This window comes from Macaca nemestrina, chromosome 14 (genome assembly GCF_043159975.1).
Source record: "Macaca nemestrina isolate mMacNem1 chromosome 14, mMacNem.hap1, whole genome shotgun sequence".
NCBI lineage: Eukaryota > Metazoa > Chordata > Mammalia > Primates > Cercopithecidae > Macaca > Macaca nemestrina.
In genome coordinates this window covers 109,326,865-109,351,675 of record NC_092138.1, presented here as the reverse complement: position 1 = coordinate 109,351,675, position 24,811 = coordinate 109,326,865, and the positions used below count along the sequence as shown (strand labels likewise).

General features: G+C 45.8%; 1 protein-coding gene across 7 annotated transcripts in view; it reads right to left on the bottom strand.

The window, feature by feature from the left end:
• Nucleotides 1–24,811, bottom strand: part of LOC105463942 (GTPase activating Rap/RanGAP domain like 3) — a 172,125-nt gene that overhangs the window by 147,051 nt on the left and 263 nt on the right. For 2 of the 7 annotated variants that reach the window (XM_011711408.2, XM_011711409.2), the window contains exons 1-2: nt 24,191–24,335; nt 5,615–5,785 (exon numbers count right to left, since the gene is read on the bottom strand). The exons of 1 other annotated variant lie outside the window; for it this stretch is intronic. In XM_011711408.2, coding sequence (XP_011709710.1) covers nt 5,615–5,785; nt 24,191–24,282 — 263 coding nt within the window. In that variant the 5' untranslated portion in view covers nt 24,283–24,335. Of the gene's footprint in view, nt 1–5,614; nt 5,786–19,596; nt 19,695–22,182; nt 23,692–24,190; nt 24,336–24,811 lie in introns of those variants that run through there. 4 more of the 7 variants (XM_071078819.1, XM_011711410.2, XM_011711412.3 and 1 more) reach the window with 4 other exon arrangements.

Below are 24,811 nucleotides of genomic sequence, written 5' to 3'. Positions count from 1 at the left end.
CCAGCCCGGGCAACATGGCGAAACCATGTCTCTATCAAAAATACAAAAACATTAACTGGGCACGGTGGCACGCACCTGTGGTCCTAGCTACTCAGGAGGCTGAGGTGGGAGGATCACTTGAGCCCTGGAAGTGGAGGTTGCAGTGAACTGAGATCACACCACTGCACTCCAGCTTGGACAATGGAGTGAGACCCTGTCTCAAAAAAAGAAAAAAAAAAAAGAAAAGAAAAAAGAAAAAGAAAATAAGAAATTTCCTTGCTGTCAGTGGTCAGTATTTCATTGGCAAACAAAGCTGAGTCCAAAAGCCAAATGAGCTTTCTACTACTTCCCACAAGTTTAGACCCTGGGGCAACCCTCCTGTGGGAGAGTCTGATCTGCAGAGAGGCAGACACCTGCCAGGTCGGCTGCAAGGGAAATAGTCTCAGGACTGTCAAGCTCCAACAGGGGAATGGAAACAGATGGGCCCCCAGGCCTACCCACATAGAAACAGGAGGCGAGGTAACATACAAGCTCTGTGGGCAACCAGATCCCAAAAGGGAGAGAGGAAAGGAGGCAGGGCAGGGGACAAGTCAGCCGCCCTTCCTTCCAACCTCTCTCTTCCATGGGAGTAAAGCAGAAGTTTCTTATGGAAACATAAGGGCAGGGGAATAGAATTCCTCCTAACAGTAAACTAAAAGCTACTTTCTGGCACTTGTTTTAAAACACAGTAGCCCTATACTTAGGAACAAACTAGGTATTTCAAAGCTTTTGAAAGCTATTAAAAAGGGTCTAAATACAAACTTCGCATGTTTTCACTTATTTGTGGAACTAAATATTAAAATAATTGAACTCACGGAGGTAGAGAGTAGGAGGAGGGCTTCCAGAGATTGGGAAGGGTAGTAGGGGACAGGGGCTAGTGGAAAGCATTAATTAGTGAGTACAAAAAAAAATGGAAAGGATGAGTAAGACCTAGTATTTGCTAGCACAACAAGGTGACTGTAGTAAAAAATAATTTAATCATACATTTTTAAATAACTAAAAGAGTATAATTGGGTTATTTGTAACACAAAGAATAAATGCTTAAGGCGAGGGATACCCCAATTACTCTGATGTGATTATAACACATTGCATAACTGTATCAAAATATCTCATGTATCTCATAAATATATACACCTACTATGTACCCACGAAAACTAAAAATAATTTAAAAAATTAAAAACATATCAAAATAACAAAATTGCCTAATATTTGTATAATGCCTTGGTGACAAACTCAAACACATGGCAACTTTGCTCAAAAGATCAAAAAGTAAACTATGGACAGTCGAGGACAGGGAGGCTGGCAGGCAGCAAGAAGCATGGGGAAAGAGAGAATAGGAGGTGAAGGAATAGGAGATAACGATCTGACTTGACAGCATTGAGGCCCTGGATCTAATCAGCCCTGAAGCCAGATCTGTCTCTTTTCTTAGTTTGGGTTCCATGAACCCATACATTCTCTTTTTGGCCTAAGCTAATTTGAGTTGGGTTCCTGTCACTTACAACCAACAAACCCCTCACTAGTCCAGCCCGTAACTGGGCTCTTCAGTATACACAATAGTGAAACTAATTTTCTAAAGCAGACATCAAACCACCACTTGCCTGTCTCAAAAGCCATTCAGCACCTCCCAATGACCCCAGGATTCAGTACAACATCTTGCACAATATGTCCCTCAATTTGACTTTCCAGACTTTCACTACTTCACCACACAAGAGGCAAACCAGGGCAGCTGTTATTTCTCAAAAGTGTGCTGAAAGAGTGCCCCTGCTTTGTGCCTTTGCCATGTCAATCTCGCCATCGAGAATCCTCTCCTCCCCAATCCCTGCCTATTAAAATTGATGCAAAAAAAAAAAAAAGGAAAGAAGAAAGGTCTACTCCTTTCTCAAGGTCCATTTGACCTTCTCTCCAAGAAGACTTTCCTAAGTGCCTCCTGTTCCCAAAGATGTTACTGTACCCTTCTTCAGCCGTGACTGCAATTTTTTTTTTTTTTTTTTGGAGACAGAGTCTCACTGTGCTGCCCAGGCTGGAGTGCTGTGACGCAATCTCGGCTCACTGCAACCTCCACCTCCTGGGCTAAAGTGATTCTCCTGCCTCAGCCTCCCAAGCAGCTGGGACTACAGGCACGTGTCACCCCACCTGGCTGATTTTTTGTATTTTCAGTAGAGACGGGGTTTCACCTTGTTGGCCAGGCTGGTCTCAAACTCCTGACCTCAGGTGATCCACCCACCTTGGCCTCTCAAATTGCTGGGATTAAGGGCATGAGCCACCGCGCCTGGCCCCTGATGTCATTTTCTACATGACCTTTGCTTTATTCTATCTTATATTTTGTGCTTTCTCATCTCAGTGCCCTCTTATTGACAACACCAACTACTCAGCCCCCTGAGTTGAAGCTCTGAGCCTCACTTCCTCACCCCACAACTCATACGCTTACCAGATCCACTCTCATCTTTCTCAAAATACTTCCCAAATCAATCCCATCATTCCTGTTGCTCATCAGAACTCTTAACCTTCATATCTCCTGCTCTGATAGGTCTCCCTGCCACCAGCCTCATCCTACTGAAATCCAGTTGCCTACTGACGCCACTTATCTTTCCAACTTTCAAATCTGAGCATGCTAAGGCCCCATCTAGAGAGTCAAGACCAATGGCTCCCACTCCCCAATGGGTTGATTTCTGTCTCCCTTCACAGGTTCATTGCCTACCACTCCCTAAGAAGCACCAACTTCAAAGTACGTCTTTGTGGTACTGTGGTACCTAGTGTAAGACCTTACTTGGTGCTTGGTCAACTTCATTGGTGTTCAGCACTGGACTGTTGTTATATACTTCACTGGACAGCACCGAGAAGCCCTGTGGACGCTGCCATCCCATAAATAATTTTCTCCTGACTGCACGCCTGAGTGCGCTGAGGTTAAGAGATGGGCACTGGACCAGACAGACCGAAGTCCAGTCCTTGTTCTGTCACTTCCAAGCTGTGCGTCCCAGAAAAGGCTGGGCCTCCGCACCCTTACCTGTAAAGTGGAGATAACAGCACCTATCTCATTGGGGTTTTGTGAACAAATGAGAAAATGCATTTAGGATGCTTGGGCAAGGTGCCTGGTACACAGGTGATCGATAAATATTTGTTCAATGAATGAGTTAATGAATAGGCAGCCCACAAAATGGTAGTGGTTCTTAAAGACACATCTTTCCAGGGAACCCACTCTCTGGCTGCTTGGAATTTGGTTTCAAGTCCGGCCCCTAAATCTGGGGTCCAGAGCAAGGCCTGACTCCACCCATTCCTACATGCAGCTGGGTGACATCAGCGGGTGAGGCCACTCAAGTCCAGAATCTGTTGCTGGGCTCCCTCCTAAGGACGGAGGTGTGCACACTACCTGGTCCTACCCGGCAGCAGCCGCTGTCCCGCAGCCCCCACCACCAAGCGCGTGGCAGCTTTGCCGTCCCTCCGGCCGCCAATCACCACGGCTCGGTCCCACCCCTAATCGGATTCACCAATAGAGCCGGAAGGCGGACCCTCGGGATGCTTCCTCTGTGCTCATAGGCTCTCCAGTGCTCCTGCCCACCCCTGTTACAAGTCATCCGCGCAGTGCACTGTGGCCCTTGCAGTCTGGAAAGGGGGCAGCGCGGGCAAGCTCCACTGCGGGGACAAGCTCCATTGCGGAGACAAGCTCCACTGCGGGGACTTTAACTCTTGCCCCGAGCTGCAGCGCTGAGGGTCCTGGGGTTACCTCCAAACCCCCCAGACACAAATTCCTTCTCCTAATTAGTGATAAAGAGGGAAGACGGGCTACCCACCCGCCCCACCTTTGGAGCTGATGCCCTGGGTTCCCTCCCTTCCTCTGCAGTGCGCTGGGGCCACCAAGGACCCGCGAGACTGCCGGGTCCATCTTGCTCAGATAATTCAGTATCGCCTGAAATTTGAAGTTACCATTTCAGATCAAGGAGACATTCAATTATCTTATTCACCTGAGAGGCAGTTTCTGGAAGGTGTGGAAGCTCTGAAAAGCCAACAGTGACTCCTGGCTTCGCTAGTTTCCCTTAAGAATCCACCACAGAACTGACCATCACGATTTTATCTAAACAATGTGACCCATTTACATTCCAAACTGCATCACTTCTTCAGTGCATGATGTCAATGGTGCCCATTGCTTGGCATATAAGGTGCTTCATAATTATTTTGTGTTCACTTATTTGTGGTTACATTTCTTAAAAGCAGCGTTTCTTAACGTCTACTACACGTGAGAATCACCTGGGGAGCTTTGTAAAAATGCGAGTTCTTGTGTCCCACCCTAGACCTCAGAATTTTGGAGGGGCAGGGGGGACTTCCATGTTTTTAAAGCTACCCTGGGTAATTTTCACATGCAGCCCGGGTTAAGAACTACTGGTTTACTGTCTATCAACACAGCCTCATGCATGTGAGCCTTTGCTTTGTGGCATCCTTGGTTTAAAGAAGTCTTCTTCCCTCTCTCTTGCCTGATCAGTGCTCATTCTACAAGGCCAAGTTCAACTGTTACCCCTTCTCTTCCCTGTCCTCCAGCAGGTGATGGTTTCCTTTAGTACGTTATTCACGCTGCTTCTCCAGCATCACTGTCATGACCTGGTGACTTGTCTGTCTCCCTGGTTAAGTAGGGAGTTCCTTGAGGGCAGACAAAGTATCTTCCTTCATCCACTTCAGATCCACTGAATCAGAATCTCAAGGGGCAGGTCTCAGGCATAAATGATTTTTAAAGTCCCATTGGTGATTCTGATCCATGTCCCTATCTAGGAACTCGCTTCACAAAAGCACTGGGTACAGTAAGTAAGCATAGAAATATTTGTTGCATTGAACTGATGAAGCATCTCATTTGTTTTGAAGTCAATCATGTTGTTGCATCTGGCTGCCTTTGATTCCCCCTGGAAAGCTAAGCACCCCTCTCTTGTAGTATCATCTTTATTCATTTACTTATTCATTTATCCAAGTATTATCATACACCATAACAAAGGCCTGGGGATTCAGGAGTAAATATTAAAAAAATATAAATATATATATATATATATATATACACACACACATACACACACAGTTACCACCCTATAGGCCTTAGAGTCTACTGATGTATTGTCTATTCTAGTTATTAAAATTTATTTTGTATTACATTGGAATGTTTTTGCTTCCATATACTATTTATATTCAAAGGTAGGTAAAATGTCTTATTCTCTAATATCTCCAGTAGGTTGCTGTCACGTAGAAGGCATCCTGTAAATGTTTATTGAATCAAGGCAGCACATTTCATAGAGCTTATTACAATTTGTTAGTATTTATTTGTGTGATTATTTGACTAATGGCTATCTGTCCCATACGCTGCAAGCCCACTGATGACAAGAACTGAATCTATTTTGCTCATAATGTCTGACACAGGACCTGGATGGAGTAGGTGCTCAATGAATATTACTAAATACACAAATAAGAACAGAAATGCAGTCTCCCAACCAAACATTCACTCCTCTCTCCCTCCCCACTATCCCCTCAAAAGTAAAAAGTCTATTCTTCCTAAACATTAAGGGATTTCAAGCTGTAGTGAACATAAGCCCAAACTGAGATGATGCTTCTTTTACTTACTTACAGGTTGACCTGGGACTCTAGTTCAGGGTCTTTCGTTGGCCATGTCTGAAGGGGCTGAATGCCGAAGGAGAGAGACGACTTTGCTTTCCATAGAATGGTTTGTGCCATCTGACTCCCACAGGGCCCCTTCATTAACGGGTCCATCAGTGGGCTTGGAGGCTGGGCTGCTGTCCTGAAGCAGAAGAGTTAGGAAAGGCACTGAGACAGAGAAGAACGGCAGGCCAATCCCTGGCCTGCTTTACCCTCCTCCCGAAGGGCCGCCCCACTGGTAAGCAAGGAGGAGGGCGACACTGAAGCACCCTCAAGACCCAGGGGCCTCATCAAGACCGCATGTGACCTTACTGCATCAAGGAAGGCATTGGGCCATGGAACCATCCAACTCCTGTTACATCCCTCAGCAATCAGTTAAGTCAGTGGAGTGTAAAGTAAAAGGAGGCCCAGTGAGCATTTGAATAATCACAGACTGTTTAGAGAAAGGCAGTATGAATTGGTAAGGGAAGCTATGTCTAGAATGCTTTCAGAGAATCACTAGTGGTAGGACCTCGTGGCCATCACTGGGGTAGTCCAGGAGCACTTGGTTTATCTCCTAATTGAAAAATCCAAGAAAAGCCATAAAGAGGGCCTAGACTGGCAACAACACTGGAGACAAGGACCAAAGCCCACCATTCAAGAGTAATAGCATATAGTATATATAAGCAGTAAATGCTTGCTGAATTAATAAATGGCTTGTTCATAGGAACAAACTGAGAAATGCATTCCTGAGATGTGTCTGCTCCTTTCTCCGACGATGCATCAAGGAAGGTGGAAAAGGCAGTTGTGGGATGATGGGGCTACTCTATTAGGAAATGTAGGCATCACGCTCTTTCTGACTGGAATTATTTTCTGAGCCAATTAGCTGGGCTCTTCACTCATCTATACCTCACCTGACAGACAAACAAGCCAGAAAAATCCAATTACTTGGAAATGGAAAAATAAAAAGCAATCTTATATAATACCTTGGTTAAGGGGACTGTTTATAATGTCTTTTTAAGAAAGATGTGACATCTCTGGATCTCTGGCTGGAGTCCTGAGGGAAGGAAAGAGGCAGGGAGGGAGGGAGGGAAAGGAAGAAAGGAAGGGAGGGAGGGAGGAAAAAAAAAATGGCCTAATGGCTCAGACAGGTTTTACGCATGAGAAGGGAGTGCTGTGAGGCTGGAGACCAAGAAGAGCCACCCCACACAAGTTGGAGCTTTGGAATCAGACAGGCACTGGCCACTCTGACAGTTCTATAGTGGTGCCAATTAGACCCAAGGCTGCAGGCATATTAAAAAACAAACAACAACAAAACAGGCCGGTCATGGTGGCTCACACCTGTAATCCTAGCTATCTGGGAGGCTGAGGCAAAGGAATCACTTGAACCCGGGAGGGAGAGGTTGCAGTGAGCTGAGATCGCGCCACTGCACTCCAGCCTGGGTGACAGAGTGAGACTGTCTCAAACAAAACAAAACAAAACAAACAACCCAAAAAAGTCACTCTAATGACCTGTGCCTAATGCAGGAAGAGCTCAAGACTCACATAACCTCCTATCTATCCCCTTTGTCTTCTCTCTTGCCAGGTCTCTCTGGTATTCCTCTTATAAATGATGACCTGGCTTCCCCCATCGCCTTTCCTGGGCCCAGGAGGCCACATGCTGCATACCTGACCCAGACTTCTAGGTAATCACCGTAGGCTGGCTTCAGGCCACTTATCTTGGCAGCAACTAGACATCAAAGGCTCAAGTCACCCACTTATGACAAAGCACAAGAAACCAGGGTTCTGTTATCAGTTGTTCTTTACCCAAAGGAACCCCAAGTCTTCTAAAACCCAGTGTCACTAGAGTTTACAGCTACCTTAGTGATATACCAACAAATAAATAACAAATCAGGGCTTCGGGATGACAGACGTTTTCTTTTTGCTTTCTTTTGAACCTTCCAGATTTATTTCAGTTACAAAGAGAATACTTGTATGCAAAAGATTTATTAAGCAGTGCCCGCAAAAGATACCGTTAAGGGAGTGGAGGAAGCAGGACAGGGAACGAGAAGAAACCCAGTGAGACTTCAGCTTCAGGCAGAACCCTGTGGAGGAACAGCTGCCATGTGACTGATGCTGTGCTGTCCGACTGGGTAGCCACTAGCCACTACTGAGCAACTGAAATGGGGGCATCCCAAGTGAAGTGTGTTACATGCTGGGTTTTGAAGACTTAGTACAAATAAAAATGAATTTAAAACATCTCATTAATTTTTCACACTGATTACATGTTGAATGATATAAATACATTGTTAGAATGATTTTTTTTAAGTAAAAAAAATTTTTTTGAGACAGGGTCTCACTCTGCCACCCAGGGTGGAGTGCAGTGGCATGATCAAAACTCACTATAGCTTTGACTTCCCAGGCTCAGGAGATACTCCTGCCTCAACCTCCCAAGTAGCTGGGACCACAGGTGTGCACCATCACATCTGGCTAATTTTTTAAAACATTATTTGTATAGACATGGGTCTCCCTATGTTGCCCACAGTGCTCTGAAACTCCTCAGCTCAAGTGATCCTCCCACACAAAGTGTTGGGATTACAAGCACGAGCGCCATGCCTAGCCCCTTATTAGAATGAATTTTTATGTGGCTACTAGAAAATGTAAAATCACATATGTAGCTTGCTTTATATTTTGGACACTGATGCTCAAGGTAACTGACATCTCAGAGTTGTCCCCATCTGAGACAAGGGGCGAGGCTTCCATTTCCTGCAGCCTCAGTCACTGGCTGAGGGCCGCAGGGTGGGAGTGAGGATGGGGTGATGTAAAGGCCCAAGTGAATCCTTCAAGCTGTCTACACATGTGGGATGCAGGGGTGCAAAGGCAGTTCACCTGCGAGCACCATTGTGAGTGCTGGAGGTCCATGGAACTCAGGATGGGAAAAAGAGCACAGATCTGTGCAGTAAAGGGACCTGAGGGCATCTAAGGGGACTGACTGACGAGGTCCATGACACCTCCCACCCCACTCCCTTTCCTCTTCAGTATCTCCCTACCACTTCAGTAGTTTGGCTTCCTACCACTCTTTTCTCTATCTGCAAACTTTTATGCAATATATACGTTTGGACTATACAATGTTCCGTGACTTGCTTTTCTTTCTAAACTAGAGGTCTTATACATCTTTCTACATCAGTAAATATACACGCATCCTTAATGTGGAATATTACAGAGATATCCTTACACATTGTTTACATTCTTTTAGCTTTTTAATCTTTAAATACTAAGATGATTTAATTATCTTACCATGTTCTTTTCTAGCCCTTTAATCTTTAAGATTTTATTAAAAATGTAAAAGCCTAGCTCTTTTAAACCTCTTCTCTCATTTATCTTTTTGCCATACTTTACTCTTAGAGTTCTTTTTTTGCACTTTCATCTAATTCTCTGACTTCTGAAACTGTTCAGATTTTGTCTCATCACTGTTAATTTTAATCCATTTACTCATTTCTTTTATCTTTTCTTGTCCTAACTTTCTAATTTTAAAAAATATGTTCCTCTTAACCTTCTGACATATTTTACCTTTATCTTCTCACTATTTAAAATATATAGCAGTTGAAGAACTTCTTGGAAAGAAGTGGAGTACCATTTGCATAGTAACTCCTTGGCACTCTTGGAAAAAAGCAAAAAATAGCTCAATATATAAAGACAACTTATTGAAACAAGAGAGTGGCCAAACTCCATGCTAGAACTCTGAGATCTGCTACATATGACTAAGTGTAGACAAACTGAAAGAGATCACTGAGAGCCTGTACTTCTCCTGTAATGTGAGGGAAATGACCTGGTGTGTCCTGAAGTCCTGGCCAGGCTTGATTTGGAGGGGTGAGGACTGGCAGCAAGGGTGGGATGGGGCAGAGGGTTTCCTCTTCTTTTTGTTTTTTTCACTGGCCCAGCTTTCTAATGAGAAAGGGTGACCTTCTGAGGACAGGCTGAAGAAGAGAAGGATAAGTATGTCTTAGGAGCCACTTAGATCTCTTGAAAGATATTAACCTGCCCAAAGAAAGGCCACAAGTCAGAGGAAATCACACTGACTCACCCAGACCCTCTGTAGAGGCAAGACCCTCTTTGGGGCAAAGGCTCGAAATTCAAGGGAAGCCCTGCCAGGGGGGTCAGATACAGCACAGGAACAGGGAATTGGGTGGACTGATGGGAAAATGTGGGACTGGTAAGAAGAGATGGCACATTCCTACTGCCTCTGTACCCTGCCTGCTTCCTGAGGCCAGACCTCAAGCTCAGGTTCTAAAAGAGAAGATTCAACCATTGCTCCGATAGAGTGGGAGGCAGTTGAGGTGGTTCCATGCACATTATTAGTGGGTGCACGACCCAGGAGAGCTGCTTCTAGTCAAAGATGAACATGCAAGACTACCGAGCACAGGACCTATGAGAAACGGCAGCACTGGGCAGATGCGGAGTACAGATCAGGAGGTTTCCACAGGGAGCCGATGAAAAATAAGACACCAAGAGAACACAGCTTCTCTCAAAACGTCAAATATTGCAATAGGCAGATTTCACAAGGCTCTAGGATAAATATCCCAGAATAAGGTAGGGAAAAGGATGATTCAGTGTGGAGGTGCTTTCTAGGGGCAGTGGACCTGTAGGAGAGGACATGGGGGTATCCCTGAGCAGCTCTCCTATGGAAAGTGTTTTTCTATGTATGTGGTTTCCTATTTGATAGAGGACAGCTCTGAGAAGCAGACAGTTTACAGTTTTCCCCTCCTATCTGTGACTCCCAAGCCCTAGGTGTGCCTTGAGTCTTAGTATTGTGAGTCCAAAGGGATGGGGGCAGAGAGAAACACAGCCTATTTCACAGTTAGGCCTCTCCTCAAGGACACAAAGAAGTAACAGCAGTCTAGAGAACTTGTCTGGGAGCTCCAGATTCGGCCCCTCTAGCTGTGGCAGCCACAGCCAAGCCTGATGAGGCCTAATTTATGAAGTCTCAAAGAGACCACACTTTGGGAGGCTGAGGTGGGCGGATCACGAGGTCAGGAGTTCGAGACCAGCCTGGCCAACACGGCGAAACCCCGCCTCTACTAAAGATACAAAAAATTAGCCAGGCATGGTGGCATGAGCTTGTAATCCCAGCTACTCGGGAGGCTGAGGCAGGAGAATCACTTCCTGGGAGGCAGAAGTTGCAGTGAGCTGAGATGACACCATTAAGCAATCTAGCCTGGGTGACAGGGTGAGACTCCATCCTCAAAAAAAAAAAAAAAAAAAAAAAAGACCATGGAAGAACATAACTATGCCCAAGAGGCATCTCAAATGCTAGTAGGGAGACCCCCTGAATGCAGCACAACAGCAAAAAGGACAAGATCTCAGTTTTGGCTCCTTCAACTTGGCAGCCACTTCACCACCCTGATCACTGACCTTCAGCCATATCCCACAGGGAACATGGGAAGCTTCAGGGAGCTACACCTACTCAATTGCACCCTTAGTCTTAAACACGCCTTGTTCTGACTATTCACTGAAAACTCCCTTGACCCAGGCATAAATCATCATTCTTGCAGGTCTTCAAACCAATATCAGCTTTTGAGGTTGGAGTGATGCAGCCACCAAGTAAGCAGCAACCCCTGCAGAGCTGGTGCAATGGGAGGCTACAGTGAGCAGCTGGCTGTCAGTGGACGAATCAGGAATGGACACCAGATTCTCTGTCGCCAAATCTAAACTGGCCCCCTCCCACACACACTCGTTATATGCTATAACCTCCTACTCCATAGCCCTCATCACTGTCGGAAGTCATCCTAGTCACGCATTTGTTTACTGGGACATGGTCTTCTCCCTCCACTAGAATGTCAGCTCCATGAGGGGGCAGGAACCTCATCTGTTTTGTTCACGGTGTATCCCAAGCACTTAGCGCATAGCGGTCTCCACAAATAGCTGCTGAATGAATACATGACTATGTGAATGCCAAAAGCATTAGAAAGATATTCATCTGGCATAGGGAGAACATGTCAGGTTGATCTGGCCTTTCTTGAATGAGGTCACTGCTGGCTTCAGTCAGGCGGATAGGAAACCTGCTCTACTGCTTTACCAGTCTCTGACAGGCAGCTGCTTTGCGAGGACTGTGACAAGTGCACAGGAGCAAAGACAATCCATCTGCAAAACATCAACCTGGGCTTGATCTATGGAACTGACACTGGGGAATACTTAGTGGCTGGCAGTGCTTCTAGAGATACTTTTTTTCTGGTCATAAAATGCAAGATAGATATTTATGTCCTTAACTTCTATTTGTGCTGAAACTATGCAATCACTGACACTTATGGTTGGAAAGTCTACCTCAAGCAGCCAGCTGAGGCTGGATTGCCCATTTTTACCTCTTCACCCAATAAGGTGGTTCCTACATGGGCGTGCCAGCTACGCAACAGCACACCCATGTACAGGGAACTTTTGGCTAGTGTGTGACCAACTTTCCATCAATATGTCTCATTTATTTTTGTTATGATTGGAGAAAAATACTGTCTGTGGCAGATTCTGTGGAATGACTTGCTCAACACCCACTTCAGTCCCCTTCCATTGTGCAAAAGTTGGAAAGCTAAAACTTAAATGTCCTCAACTCCTTTGCAGTTAGAGTTCTGGATGTGATTTAGATTCCACAAGTCAGATGCACTCATGAGAGACTCTGACTTGGAACTGAGTCAGTGGTGCAAAGGAGAGGATAAAAGCATCGTTTTGGTTTTGCAGACAGTGACAGGGGTATCATGGTTCTAGAGTCAGCAGCTTCTTGATTCTCCAGCTTTCTGAAGTAGCAGTGGTGGCTCTGGGGATCCAGGCAGAGTCGGCAGCAAGGGTCTGTAGTTAAGTCAAGGTGCCAGGAGCTCCTTGCTTCTTGATTGATCGGCTTCTTGACATGATGTGGCAGCTTCCTTTCCTGAAGATAGCAGAACAGAGTGGTCCTAGGAGCTCAGACTGCAGTCGGCTCTCCAGCCGTTTCAACAAACTTGTACACTCTTCATTCCCTGGATCAGTACAACAGCCCTTTCCGCTTATATTGGGTAGAGTGGATCCTGTTGTCTGCAACAGATTACTGACTGATATACCTTTTATAGTGTCTGTCAGATTGGATTGTGAGCTTACCAGTTTAAATGACCCTGTGCAGACTGTAGAGTAGGGCACAAATTTCTTCTTCTGGAGGAAGCAATGAATAACTTCCAGTGGGCAACAAAAAGAGACTGCATATTTTTACTGAAATATGTAGGAATGTTGTCTTTTAGAACAAAAGAGAGCCTGCTCAAAGCACTAGGTATTTCTGCTCAAGCAGCAAAGAAATGTTGAGGAGCAACCAAAAGAATAGCACACTAGGGTCGTGTGGAGGCTCACACCTGTAATCCCAGCACTTTGGGAGGCCGAAGCAGGGTGAACTGAGGCCAGGAGTCCAAGACCAGCAGGGGCAACATAGTGAGACCTTGTCTACAAAAAGTTTAGTCCTAGTTACTCAGGAGGCTGAGGTGGGAGGATCAGGTGAGAGTTGAGCCCAGAAGTTTGAAGTTACAGGAGCTATGATCACGCCACTGTGCTCCAGACTGTCTGGTCTAGAGACAATAGATCTAGACACCCTGTTTCTAACACACTAATTGAGGATACTTCTGAGGCCACTGTTACACTGAAGTATGATTGTGCTATCACTGTTGCTCACCTGCTTAGCATTGTTTCGAGTCTTTTCAAGTTTGTTACCAAAAATTATATTCATAAGTGTGCAGAAAACATAAAATAGTTGAGAAATACTAGTCTAACTTATAGATGCTTTGACATTTCTGATAATAACATTTTTTACTGCGCCTTATAGTAAGCCATCCTAGCTTGGGGCAGAACTAACTGCAGGAATGTACTTTCAGGTACTGAGTCCACCCAGTTTTAATATACCTCATAGCCACTGTGATTTCAGGTCTAGGCAAGGGCCAATGCTGAGTGGGCCTAATGTCTTTGTAAATGAAACCCTGTCAACTGTGGTAAGGCAGCTGTCATATCCTCCATGAATTTCCTTTTTCATGTAAAATGCTATTCTCCCATATTGATTTTTTCCCTTTTTGGATCACTTCCATCAGATATAAACATCATTATAAAACAAGAGCTAAAAAACCCAAACAAAAACAAATTTTCAACTCACACTCCCTCCACCTGTGCAAAGAGTTGACTATATGCGTTGTTTCCAATCATCTCCTCTCATTATCTCTTGAAGCCAGTCCAGTGAGATTTTCACCCTCACTGTTCCAAAGAAACAGTTTTGTCAAAGGCTACCAATGGACCAATGATGCTAAACCCAGTGGTCAACTCTTAGTTCTTCATTTTGTTTGACCTATCGACATATGACACAGAAAATCATTCCCTCTGCTTTTCTTAAAAAACAAAACAAAACAAAACTATGAGAATCTTATTTCCCCCAAATAAAAAATGTCAATCACATTATGTATCCATGACACAATGGTTTCACATTCAGGTCTCAAGTCTACATTTCACTTGGGATTTATATGAACAGCTAATCAAAGTCTACCAAATCACAGGTTACCTTTTCTGACTAATAAAGTTTCTGTAGTGATTCTCTTTCCTAACATCTCCTGATATCCCTTTTTCCCACAAAATGTTTACGTTTCCCTATTTCACTGTGATTCACAGTCACATTAAAGAACAAAGCTAAACAAAACAAAAACTTTGGTGCATTCTTTCAAACATTTCCTACCTGAAGATCGATATCTGCTCTGTCCCAAGGCAGCCACCAACCACAGATGGCTATTCAGCACTTAAAATATAGCTAGCCTGAAGTGAGATGTACTGTAAGTATAAAATGCATACTAGATTTTGAAGACAGTATGGGAAAAAAGGAAACTTTCTCAATAATTTGGCCACTAGAAAATTTTAAATTACATATGCAATTCTGTACCCTGGCTATTGCCAGAAGCTGCTTGTTTCTCTACATTTAACACATATGTATATGCTAGGTATCTTTCCAAGTAGAAATACAAATTCACAGCAATCTTTCCAACAGATGATTCATATTATATTGATATACTTCTGATGGACTTAAAACTTTTATAAGTGCTATGGTCTAATGTCTGTGTCTCTCCAAAATTCCTATGTTGAAACTTAATCCCCAATGTGATAGTATTAAGAGGTGGAGCCTTTGGGAGGCGATTAGGACATGAGGGCTCAGCTCTCGTGAATATGTCCTTTGTGACCGTATAGCCGAATCCCAAGAGCTTATTCACCCCTTCTACCACATGAGGACACAAAAGGCGCTGTAACAGGCCCTCACCAGACACCAATCTGCCGGCACCTGGATCTTGGACTTTATAGCCTCCAGAAGTGTGCACAATACATTTCTGTTGTTTATAAAGTACTCAGTGTAAAGGATTTTGTTTTAGCAGCCCAGATGGACTAGGGCAACAAGCAATCCTACAGTGAATATCCTTCTTTGTAAATCTCTTTGGGCAGTCACACCTCATTGCTAACTCATACTTGCTTACTGTCCTCTAAGATCCTAGCTCTAGAGATAACCAGATGTGGGGTTTCTATTTTCCCACATCTCTACACTCTCTGCCTCTGTATATCTCTGCATGCTGCTGTAGAATTTCTCTTCCCAGAAAACCAGCCGTGAGTCTCACTGCAAAGGACAAATCTTTTATAATTTTCCTACAGCACTGTTTGTCAGACTTCATCTCTCTTAAGATCTTTAACTCTGGAAACCAGACAACCAAGCATAATCTCTCATATTAACATTCTAAAGCAAAACTAATTTGACTATTGTCTTCCTCCAAAAAGGAAGCTGGTTTGCATTAATTTAAAATCTTAGTGAATAATAAAAGTTGTTTTTTCTCTGCTCTTAGAAGAACAGACATAATATGAAAATTAATTTTCTTCTGCTGGCCCTAAAAGCCCATTATGTCAGCCCAATACAAGACAGCTTTTAATAGTCTTTCCCAAGAAGACTGCTGTTTTTCCAAAAGAAAACTGACAGCAGCAGATTTATTTGTGATTAAATACTTAAGAGCCTGATACAAACAAAAAGAGTAATAACGTAACACAGAGGAATGAAGACTGTGAAAAAAGCTCACATTAAAATATCTGTTCACAAAACTACCTGAAAAAAAGAAAGTCTGGAAAACTACAAGAAAAACAAACTCTAAGAGTCCCAAGAAACATAAGGAAGAAGAAAAGGAGGCACCCCAATGCATAATGGATAACTGCTCTTTTCTGAACTTATCTTGGCCTGGAAAGCAATATTCAGGAACAAGAAAGCATTTGTCTTGGCACCGAATCTGTTCTCACAAGGCGTGGGTTCTATGCATTACTAATAAGGAAACCACCATGTACAGAGCAATATTTGGGAAAGTAGAAAATGTTTTCCATTTGTAATTCAAAATCATCTGTCTATGGTAGGGCTCTGCACCCACAGTGGCTAAATTTAGCAAGCATAATTTAACCACGTAACTAAGGCGGTCTTTTACAACAAAAACTAAAAAAAATACAGAAACCCCAATTCTGTGACCCTGGGTGGCATCTGGGTATCCATATTTTGGAAAAGCATCCCAGATATAATGACTTTTTTTCTTCCAACCCAATATCCATTCTCTTCTTCTGGTAATAGCACTGTGGTTTTCCTTTGAGAAATCACTACCTCTTGGTCTCTGTGAATGGAAGATTTCAGCACGTGATCAGGCCCAGCCAATGAGCATGTTTCACCCCCTTCCAGCCAAAGCAATTGGTTCAAGGATGACAGTGGAACCCAAGAGAGCCAATGAATGTCAACTCAGGGACATATGCTAGAATTATTACTGTTATTGTTATTTTAAGAGACAGGGTTTCACTCTGTCACCCAGGCTGGAGTGCAGTGGCATGATCCTGGCTCACTGTAGCCTCAAGCTCCTACTCTAATGATCCTCTCATCTCAGGCCCCTGAGTAGCTGGGACTATAGGCATGCAACACCATGCCCAACTAATTTTTATTTTATTTTTTATTTTCTTTTGAGACAAGGTCTTGCTCTGTCACCCAGGCCAGAGTGCAGTGGTACATCATGACTCAGTGAAACCTCGACCTCCTGGACTCAAAAATTTTGGGATTACAGGCACAAGCCACCATGCCAAGTCATGTGCTAGAATTATTGAGAAAGCAGCCCTATATTTCTGCTGGGATCCTACATTGAAAGTAAATCTGGAGTAGTTAACTTTCTTTGACTCGATGAGGAAAGGCCTTGAGAATAAAGTCAACCCAGAAGATGAAGACTACTAATGTCATTATTTAAGCACCTGGAGCCATCTTTTCCCAATGCTTGGTGTCTACCCCAGCATTTTGCAATTGCGGGAACCAATAACTCTCCTTTGCTTGTCATTCATAGCTTTTGACAATATTAAGAAAAAATTTAACTACTGGTAAGGCACTGATATCAGCCAATCAGGAAAGATGCTAATGCCGGCTGGGCATGATGCTTCATGCCTGTAATCCCAGTGCTTGGAGAGGCCAAGGTGGAAGGATCACTCGAGCCTAGGAGTCCAAGGCCAGCCTGGGCAATACAGGAAGACCTCATCTCTACAAAAAAATGTAAAAATCAGCCAGGAGTAGTTGTGCATACCTGTAGTCCTAGCTACTCAGGAGGCCAAGGCAGGAGGATCAGTGAGCCCAGGAGTTCAAGGCTGCAGTGAGCTATGATCATGCCACTGTACTCCAGCCTGGGCAACAGAGTGAGACTCTGTCTCTTAAAAAGACAAAAAGAAAGGATGTTGATGCGTTACTACTCCTGCTTCAGTAGCTGAAGGAGAAGGGTTCAATGGTGATTACAACTGGATTAAGAGCCACCTGATGATTGAGGCTACACCTGAAATCAGCCTACGAACATTGGTACTGCAAGTGGCCATGAGAGCATCATGAGTGATGGGTGGCAAGAATAATGAGGCAAGCTTTGATTTCACTCTCAGGGAAAGATAATGCAGCTGCTCAATACTAAAAAGGCTTGCTTTACGAAGTAGTGGGCTCCTGGACCTTAGATGTAAGAAAGGGAAGCCGGATGATCAACTACAAAGGTTGTTGCAGGAAAGTTCTGGTATTACTCAGAGGGTTGGTTTTCAAAGTACTGTATGCCCCTGGGCCAGCAGTATGGCATTACTTATGAGCTTGTTAAAAACACAGATTTATAGAACCCACTGATGACCTTGTAAATCAGAACCTCTGGGGGTGGGGCCCAGACAACTGTGTTTTAAGAAGCCCCCCTCCTATGTATGCTCTGTTTGAGAACTGTATTAGCAATCTGACTCAGTTTTGTGAGCCCCATTCCACAGATTCCGACTAAGTAGATTTGGGGTGAGGCTTGAGAATTTGTATTTCTAACAAGTTCTTAGGGAATGCTGATGCTGCTGGTCCAGGGACCACACTTCGTCTGAGCAGCTGACCTAGGTGATGTCTAAAGTTCCATTCAAAGTTGAGATTCTTTGATCTTCAGGATTTACCTCACAAATCCAATCCTACTAATATATAACCCTGTTAGTGTGGTGGCTCATATGTGATTTGACCTCCATGAAATATTATAGCCAAAATGACTCAGCTCAGCAATAGAAAATAATTGAAAATAACTGGTTCATCAATTACTTGATCAGCACAAAGGGCAAAAGATAACAGATATATCTTAAAATATTGTTTGCCTGTATTAGCCTCCCTCACACAAAGTAGGTTTTCCTGTATGTTTCACATCTAAACACCCCTAAAAGTTTTGTTCAGCCAATCCTAGCCGTTTCCCTAGGTACCTATTGTCCTTCTCCTCACCCACTCTCTTCCTAAATCCGCAGCTCAAAAATGCAACAAAGCAAAGCGGAACCTTGTTCTGAGGGCAGGGGAGGAGGAAAAACTGAATAGGCAAAGCTGAAGTTTCAATCAGGCAAGGGGAGGAAAAGGTTGAGAAGAATTTTTATGTAAATTTTTTTTTTTCCTTTTTTTCAGACGGAGTTTCACTCTCGTTGCCCAGGCTGCAGTGCAATGGCATGATCTTGGCTCACCGTAACCTCTGCCTCCTGGGTTCATGCGATTCTCCTGCTTCAGCCTCCCACGTAGCTGGGATTACAGGCACGCGCCACTACGCTCGGCTAATTTTGTATTTTTAGTAGAGATGAGGGTTCTCCATGTTGGTCAGGCTAGTCTCGAACTCCTGACCTCAGGTGATCTGCCTGTCTCGGCCTCCCAAAGTGCTGGGATTACAGGCATGAGCCACCAAACCCGGCTGAATGTCATTTTTGTCCAGAGCAGTTACCATTTACTAAAGCTTTGTGCCAGGTACTGTTTTTAGCACTTTGCATAAATTAGTTCATTTAAAGCTGACAGCAATACTTTGAGGCAGGTCATTTTATAAAGGAGTTAACCAAGGCTCAGAGGGGTTATACAACTTGTCCAAGTTCACATGTGGTGAGTGAAAAGACAGAAGCTTGAACCCAAGTCTTTCTCACTCCAAAGCCCTTGTTCTTTAACACTATCTGATGTGCCTTCCTACAAAATGATGGCAAACACATCTAGGGCAAGTGGTTTAAAAGCATAACTGTCTTATTCTACTGCCTCCAGGTTTCCCCGCTAGTCTCTCACTGCCCCTGCCTGGAGGCCTAATGCCTGGGCGCCCAAAGCCTGGGCTATTCCCTTTGCCTTTACATTCATCAGTTTGCTGTGTCTGCAGGCTAGTTAGTTACCAGAGCTGACATCAGATATTTAGCCAACAGAGTTGCCAAAGTGAAAATAAGGCCTTTCTTCTCCTGATGCCAACAAGATGCTTAGGTAAATATGGCTAAACCAGATTCTCAAAGGCCCTAAACATGAGGCATTTAAACTGCTAGGTGTGGTGACTCCAGCCTGTAACCCAGCACTTTGGGAAGCCGAGGCAGGAGGACAGCTTGAGGCCAGGATTTTGAGAGATCAGCCTGGGAAACAAAGTGAGATCAAGTCTCTACACAAAATTTTAAAAATTAGCTGGGCATGGTGGTGCTCACCTGTAGTCTCAGCTACTCGGGAGGCTGGGGTTGGAGAATTGCTTGAGTCCAGGAGTTCAAGGATGCAGTGAGCTTTGATTGTGCCACTGTGCTCCAGCCTGGGCAATAGAGTTAGACCTTGTCTCAAAAACAAATGAATAAACAAAATTGATATAACAGGAAATGAGAAGGAATTACGGACTCTGGGTAAGGGAGGCTAATCTGGTAACAGGCCCGCAATTGAAGCAGACGCTGTCGCCTCTGAAGAACCTGCAGAACTTTCTGAACATCCACAGGCCCAGCGCCACCCTGGACTTTCTGAATCAAAAGGCCTGGAGCAGGGGTACCCATATGCACCTGTATGGCTAAGACGGTCCACAGGTGATTCTGATGCACAGCCAAGGTTGTGAGGTAATTTGGATTAATGAATTAAGGAGGTAGTTTTTCGAAGCAACAAAAATAAGGGGTGGAGATATAGATGAACATTTATCTGTTTTAAATTAAGGAATTCACTTTTACTTAAGCATAAACAGGGTCAGGCACAGTAATTACAGACTCACGCCTGTAATCCCAGCACTTTGGGAGGCCCAGGTGGGTGGATCACTTGAGGTCAGGAGTTTGAGACCAGCCTGGCCATCATGGTGAAACTTCGTCTCCACTAAAAAATATAAAAGCCAAGTGTGGTGGCGTGTGCCTGTAATCCCAGCTACTCAAGGCTGAGGCAGAAGATTTGTTTCAACTTGGGAGATGGAGGTTGCAGTGAGCCGAGATTGAGCCACTGTACTCCAGCCTGGGTGACAGAGTGAGACTCTGCCTCAAAACAAAACAAAACAAAACAAAACAAAAACCAACAACAACAAACAACAAAAAAGCATAAACAGGAGGAAGATCTGACTAAATTTTAAAACCACCACCACAATTTAAAAAAGCTTTATCAGAAACATAAAGAAAATAAAAAGGCAAATAATAAACTGGAAAAAATATTTGCTACATATTTGACCCAAACAATTAATTTTCTTAATAAATAAATAAAAAGTGCTTCAATTCAATAAGGAAAGCATAAGCATTCCAAAGGAAAACGGACAAAGTGTGTGCATCTATATTTCATAAAAATCAGTATAAATCATGGATAAATATAAGGAAAAGTTTCACCTCACTATGAAACAAAGAAATTCAAATTAAAACAAGGTACCACTTTGGCAAATATTTATAAATGATAATGCCTAGTATTGAGAGTGGGGAAAACAGGCACACCCATATGCCTCTGGGAGACTATAAATTGGTACAACTCTCTGGTGTGCAATTTAGTATTATGCTTCAAAAGGCTTTAAAATGTTCATTTTCTTTAAAACGCTTTTGGCCGGGCGCGGTGGCTCAAGCCTGTAATCCCAGCACTTTGGGAGGCCGAGACGGGCGGATCACGAGGTCAGGAGATCGAGACCATCCTGGCTAACACGGTGAAACCCCGTCTCTATTAAGAAATACAAAAAACTAGCCGGGCGAGGTGGCGGGCGCCTGTAGTCCCAGCTACTCGGGAGGCTGAGGCCGGAGAATGGCGTAAACCCGGGAGGCAGAGCTTGCAGTGAGCTGAGATCCGGCCACTGCACTCCAGCCTGGGTGACAGAGCGAGACTCCGTCTCAAAAAAAAAAAAAAATAAAATAAAAAAAAATAAAACGCTTTAAAACGTTTCTTTAAAAGGCTTTAAAATGTTCAATAACTCCCATCACTTCTATAAATTTATGATGACGTCTTTACAAAAGTTGACCTCTTCATAGCTAACAAATGCACATGGATTTACAGCATCTTTAGTAAGAGTGAAAAACTGTAAGTAAACTACATGTGTCCAGTAAATAAATGGTAACATATCCATATGACAGAACACCAGGCAGCAATTTAAAATAGATTTCAGAAAAGTTTAAGGATGTGTGGAAATCCTTACACGATATTAAGTGGAAAAGCAAGTTAAAACATTAATATAAATATACACACACATAGTTAAGAAAAAAGGCTAGTTAACACCTGGTGGTACTCTGGGTAAATACAAATTTAATTATCCTCTTTATATTTTTCCTGATTTTTCAGATTTCTTCTCACAAACACAAATTAGTTTTTTTTTTATTTTATTGAGATAGGGTCTTGCTGTGTTGCCCAGGCTGGGGTGTAGTGGTGCAATCACAGCTCACTGTAACCTCAAACTCCTGGGCTCAAGTGATCCTCCTGACTCAGCCTCTGGAGTAGCTGAGACTACAGGCATGCGCCACCACGCCTAATTTCTTTTAATTTTTGTAGAGATGGGGTTTTGCTATGTAGTCCAGGCTAGTCTTGAACTCCTGAGGTCAAGGATCCAAGCGATCCTCTTGCCTCAGCCTCCCAACGCACTGCGTATAGGTATGAGCCACTATGCCCAGCCACAAATTAGTTTGTTGTTTTTCCATCTCACTCTGTCCCCCAGGCTGGAGTGCAGTGGCGCAATCTCAGCTCACTGTAACCTCTGCCTCGTGGGTTCAAGGGACTCTCCTACCTCAGCCTCCCCAGTAGCTGGGATTACAGGCGCCCACCACCACACCCGGCTAATTTTTGTATTTTTAGTAGAGATGGGGTCTCACCATGTTAGCCATGCTGGTTTCAAACTCCTGACCTCAAATGATCCATCCGCCTCGGCCTCCCAAAGTACTGGGATTATAGGCGTGAGCCACTGCGCCTGGCCTGCAAGTTAATTTTATAGTCAGAAAAAATGATAATCATTTTTATCCTACAGCTAATAAGATAATGTCATGGAGTACCAAATCGAGAATAAGAAAACTCTGGAGGCTAGGAAATCATTAGTCTTTCAGGTGTAAGGTTATGAAGACAAAGGAGAGGGTAATAAAAGTGGGAATTCAAAGGAAAACATTTTCTAAACTGGCACTCCCCAATATGCTAGACTTTAGTACTAGGCGGTTATTTATATTAGTTAAAGCTAAATAAAATGTAAAATTCAGTTCCTTAGTTCAACTAGCCACATTACAAGTGCTCCATGGCCACAGGTGGCTAGAGGCTACCATAACAGACAGCATGGATTATAGGTTTCCATCACTGCGGAAAATTCCATGGGACAGCGCTGTTCCATGTATTCCACTTCAGGTCTGAGGGATCCAGCTTCCGGCTTGTCTCTTCAGCCTCATCCCTTGGTTCAGTTTCTCACATCCTTCATGCTCCAGCAACAAGCATGTAAGCACCATGAGGACAGAGATCGTATCTGTCTGGTTCTCCAAGTCTAGTGGGGGAGACATACTACCTGGGTAACTACACACAGTGTTATGGGGGCTTGAAGACAGGTGCACAGATTATTAACACAGCAAAGAGCTCAATCTGGGGTTCAAGGAAGACTTCCGAAGGAGAAGGTGTGGGCGTATACAGAGAGGAAAGGAAAGAAAATTCTAGTGGAGAAAAGAGTGTGACATGAGTAAGGGCCCAGATGAGAAAGAGTGCAGCACAGAGGAGGAAGCACCAGCGGGTCAGACACTGACTCATACAACACACAGTTGATGTCCCATGGGCCAGGCCTGAGCCAGCTCTGGGCACCCAGCAGTGACCAGGACAGCTCTGTTCCCTGCCCCCGCAATGCTTATATGCCAGGCTCACCAGTACTGCTGGAGCGCCAAGGGTGGGGCAGGGAATGCCAACAACTGAGGATGGATGCTTTAAGGCCAAGTCAAGGGCCCCGCACCTCATCTTAAGCATCCTGGTTAGTTTGCTTTTTATCCTAGCAATGGAACCCTCTTATTGGCCTCAGTGCGGGTCGGAGTCCACATCCCTCTCTCTCTCTGTCCCCCACTCTGGTCCCTACCACTGCTGTGGGCGATGGGGAGCTCCTCAAGGGGTGTTGGCCGCGAAGGGCACAGTCACAGCTTTAGGGAGACCCCTCCCGCGGCCAGCTGGGGTGTGGATTTCAGAGGCGTCAGAACAGAGACGGGAAGTGTGGCTGAGAGGACGCTGGAGTCATCTCCAAGACCTGAGAAAATGGTAGGGCCAACTTGAGCGACGTCGAAGCAGGAGAATCCGTTCCAAATTCAGGGAATGCCAGGGAAGCTGAGGGAGGGCATGCGCCCGGGCGGCGGTCGTCCCGTGAGAGGCCCCGGGGGAAGAGCAGCCGAGGGGCGCCGGCGGCCCGGGCAGAGGCTGGCGTCGCGAGGGAGAGGGGCGCGGGGGCCGCGGGTGCCAGGGCCAGCCGGGGCGCGGAGGCAGCAGGTGTGCGGCTGCCAGGGCACGCGGGGCGCCGGAAGGAAGCCTCCAGTGGACAGAGGGGTGAGCTCCCGACCTTGCCCTTGAGCGTTTACCGGAGGTGGGCAGGGCACGTTCTCCTCAGCCCATGCCCCGCCGAAGCAGCGGGCGTGCGGGGCCTGCCACCGGACCGACGCTTCTGGACGCCCGACACCCGTTCCCTCACCTCCCGCGCGACGGCCCGGCCCCTCCCACAGTCCACGGCCGCTCAGCCCGGGCTCCGCGCCGGGTCTCCTCAGAGCCTCCGCCGACCCTTACCACGCCGCGGCCTCGCCCCGCTGTCCCTTCACATCGCCATCCCCCCACGTGGCCAGCGCCCCGCCCGGCCGCACCCCTCCCAGGTCGCAGTACCTTGGGCTCTCGAAGCTGCACCCCCTGCGCCGCAGCGCCGCCCTCTTCTGCCGCAGGAGCGCAGCGGCCACCCCGCCGGGCTCCGGCTCCATCGCCCCGGGCGGGGGCCGCGGGCTCGGGCGCACTCGGGTGGGCTCGGGCCTCGGCCGGCCGCTCGGCTCGCACGCCGCAGCCCACGCCCCGCCCCACGCCCCTCGCTGGGCCCAGGCCCCGCCCCGGCCCCGCCCCGGACCACGGCCCAGCCCGCCTCGCGCCTCTTATCCTGGTTCAGGCCCCGCCCAAGCCCCGCCCCGAACCCCAGCCTGCCCGGACCCTCCGCGGGGCCCAAGCCCCGCCCCGCAATCACTCACCCTGGTCCTGGCCCCGCCCCGCGATCGCTCAGCCTGTTACAGGCCCCGCCCCGCGCCCGCTCAGCCTGTTACAGGCCCCGCCCCGGCCCCGCTCTCAACTCCTGCTCTGCTCGCCCCGCGCCCTCTGCCCGGAGCAGGCCCCGCCCACGCCCCGCCCACGCCCCGCCCCGCGCTCCGGTAACGCCCCTCCCGCGCCAGCTCCGCCGGGTTCTTGCCGCCGGCTTTCGGCACCTCTGCGGGGCCCACAGGCCCAAAACGCCCATCCTATCCT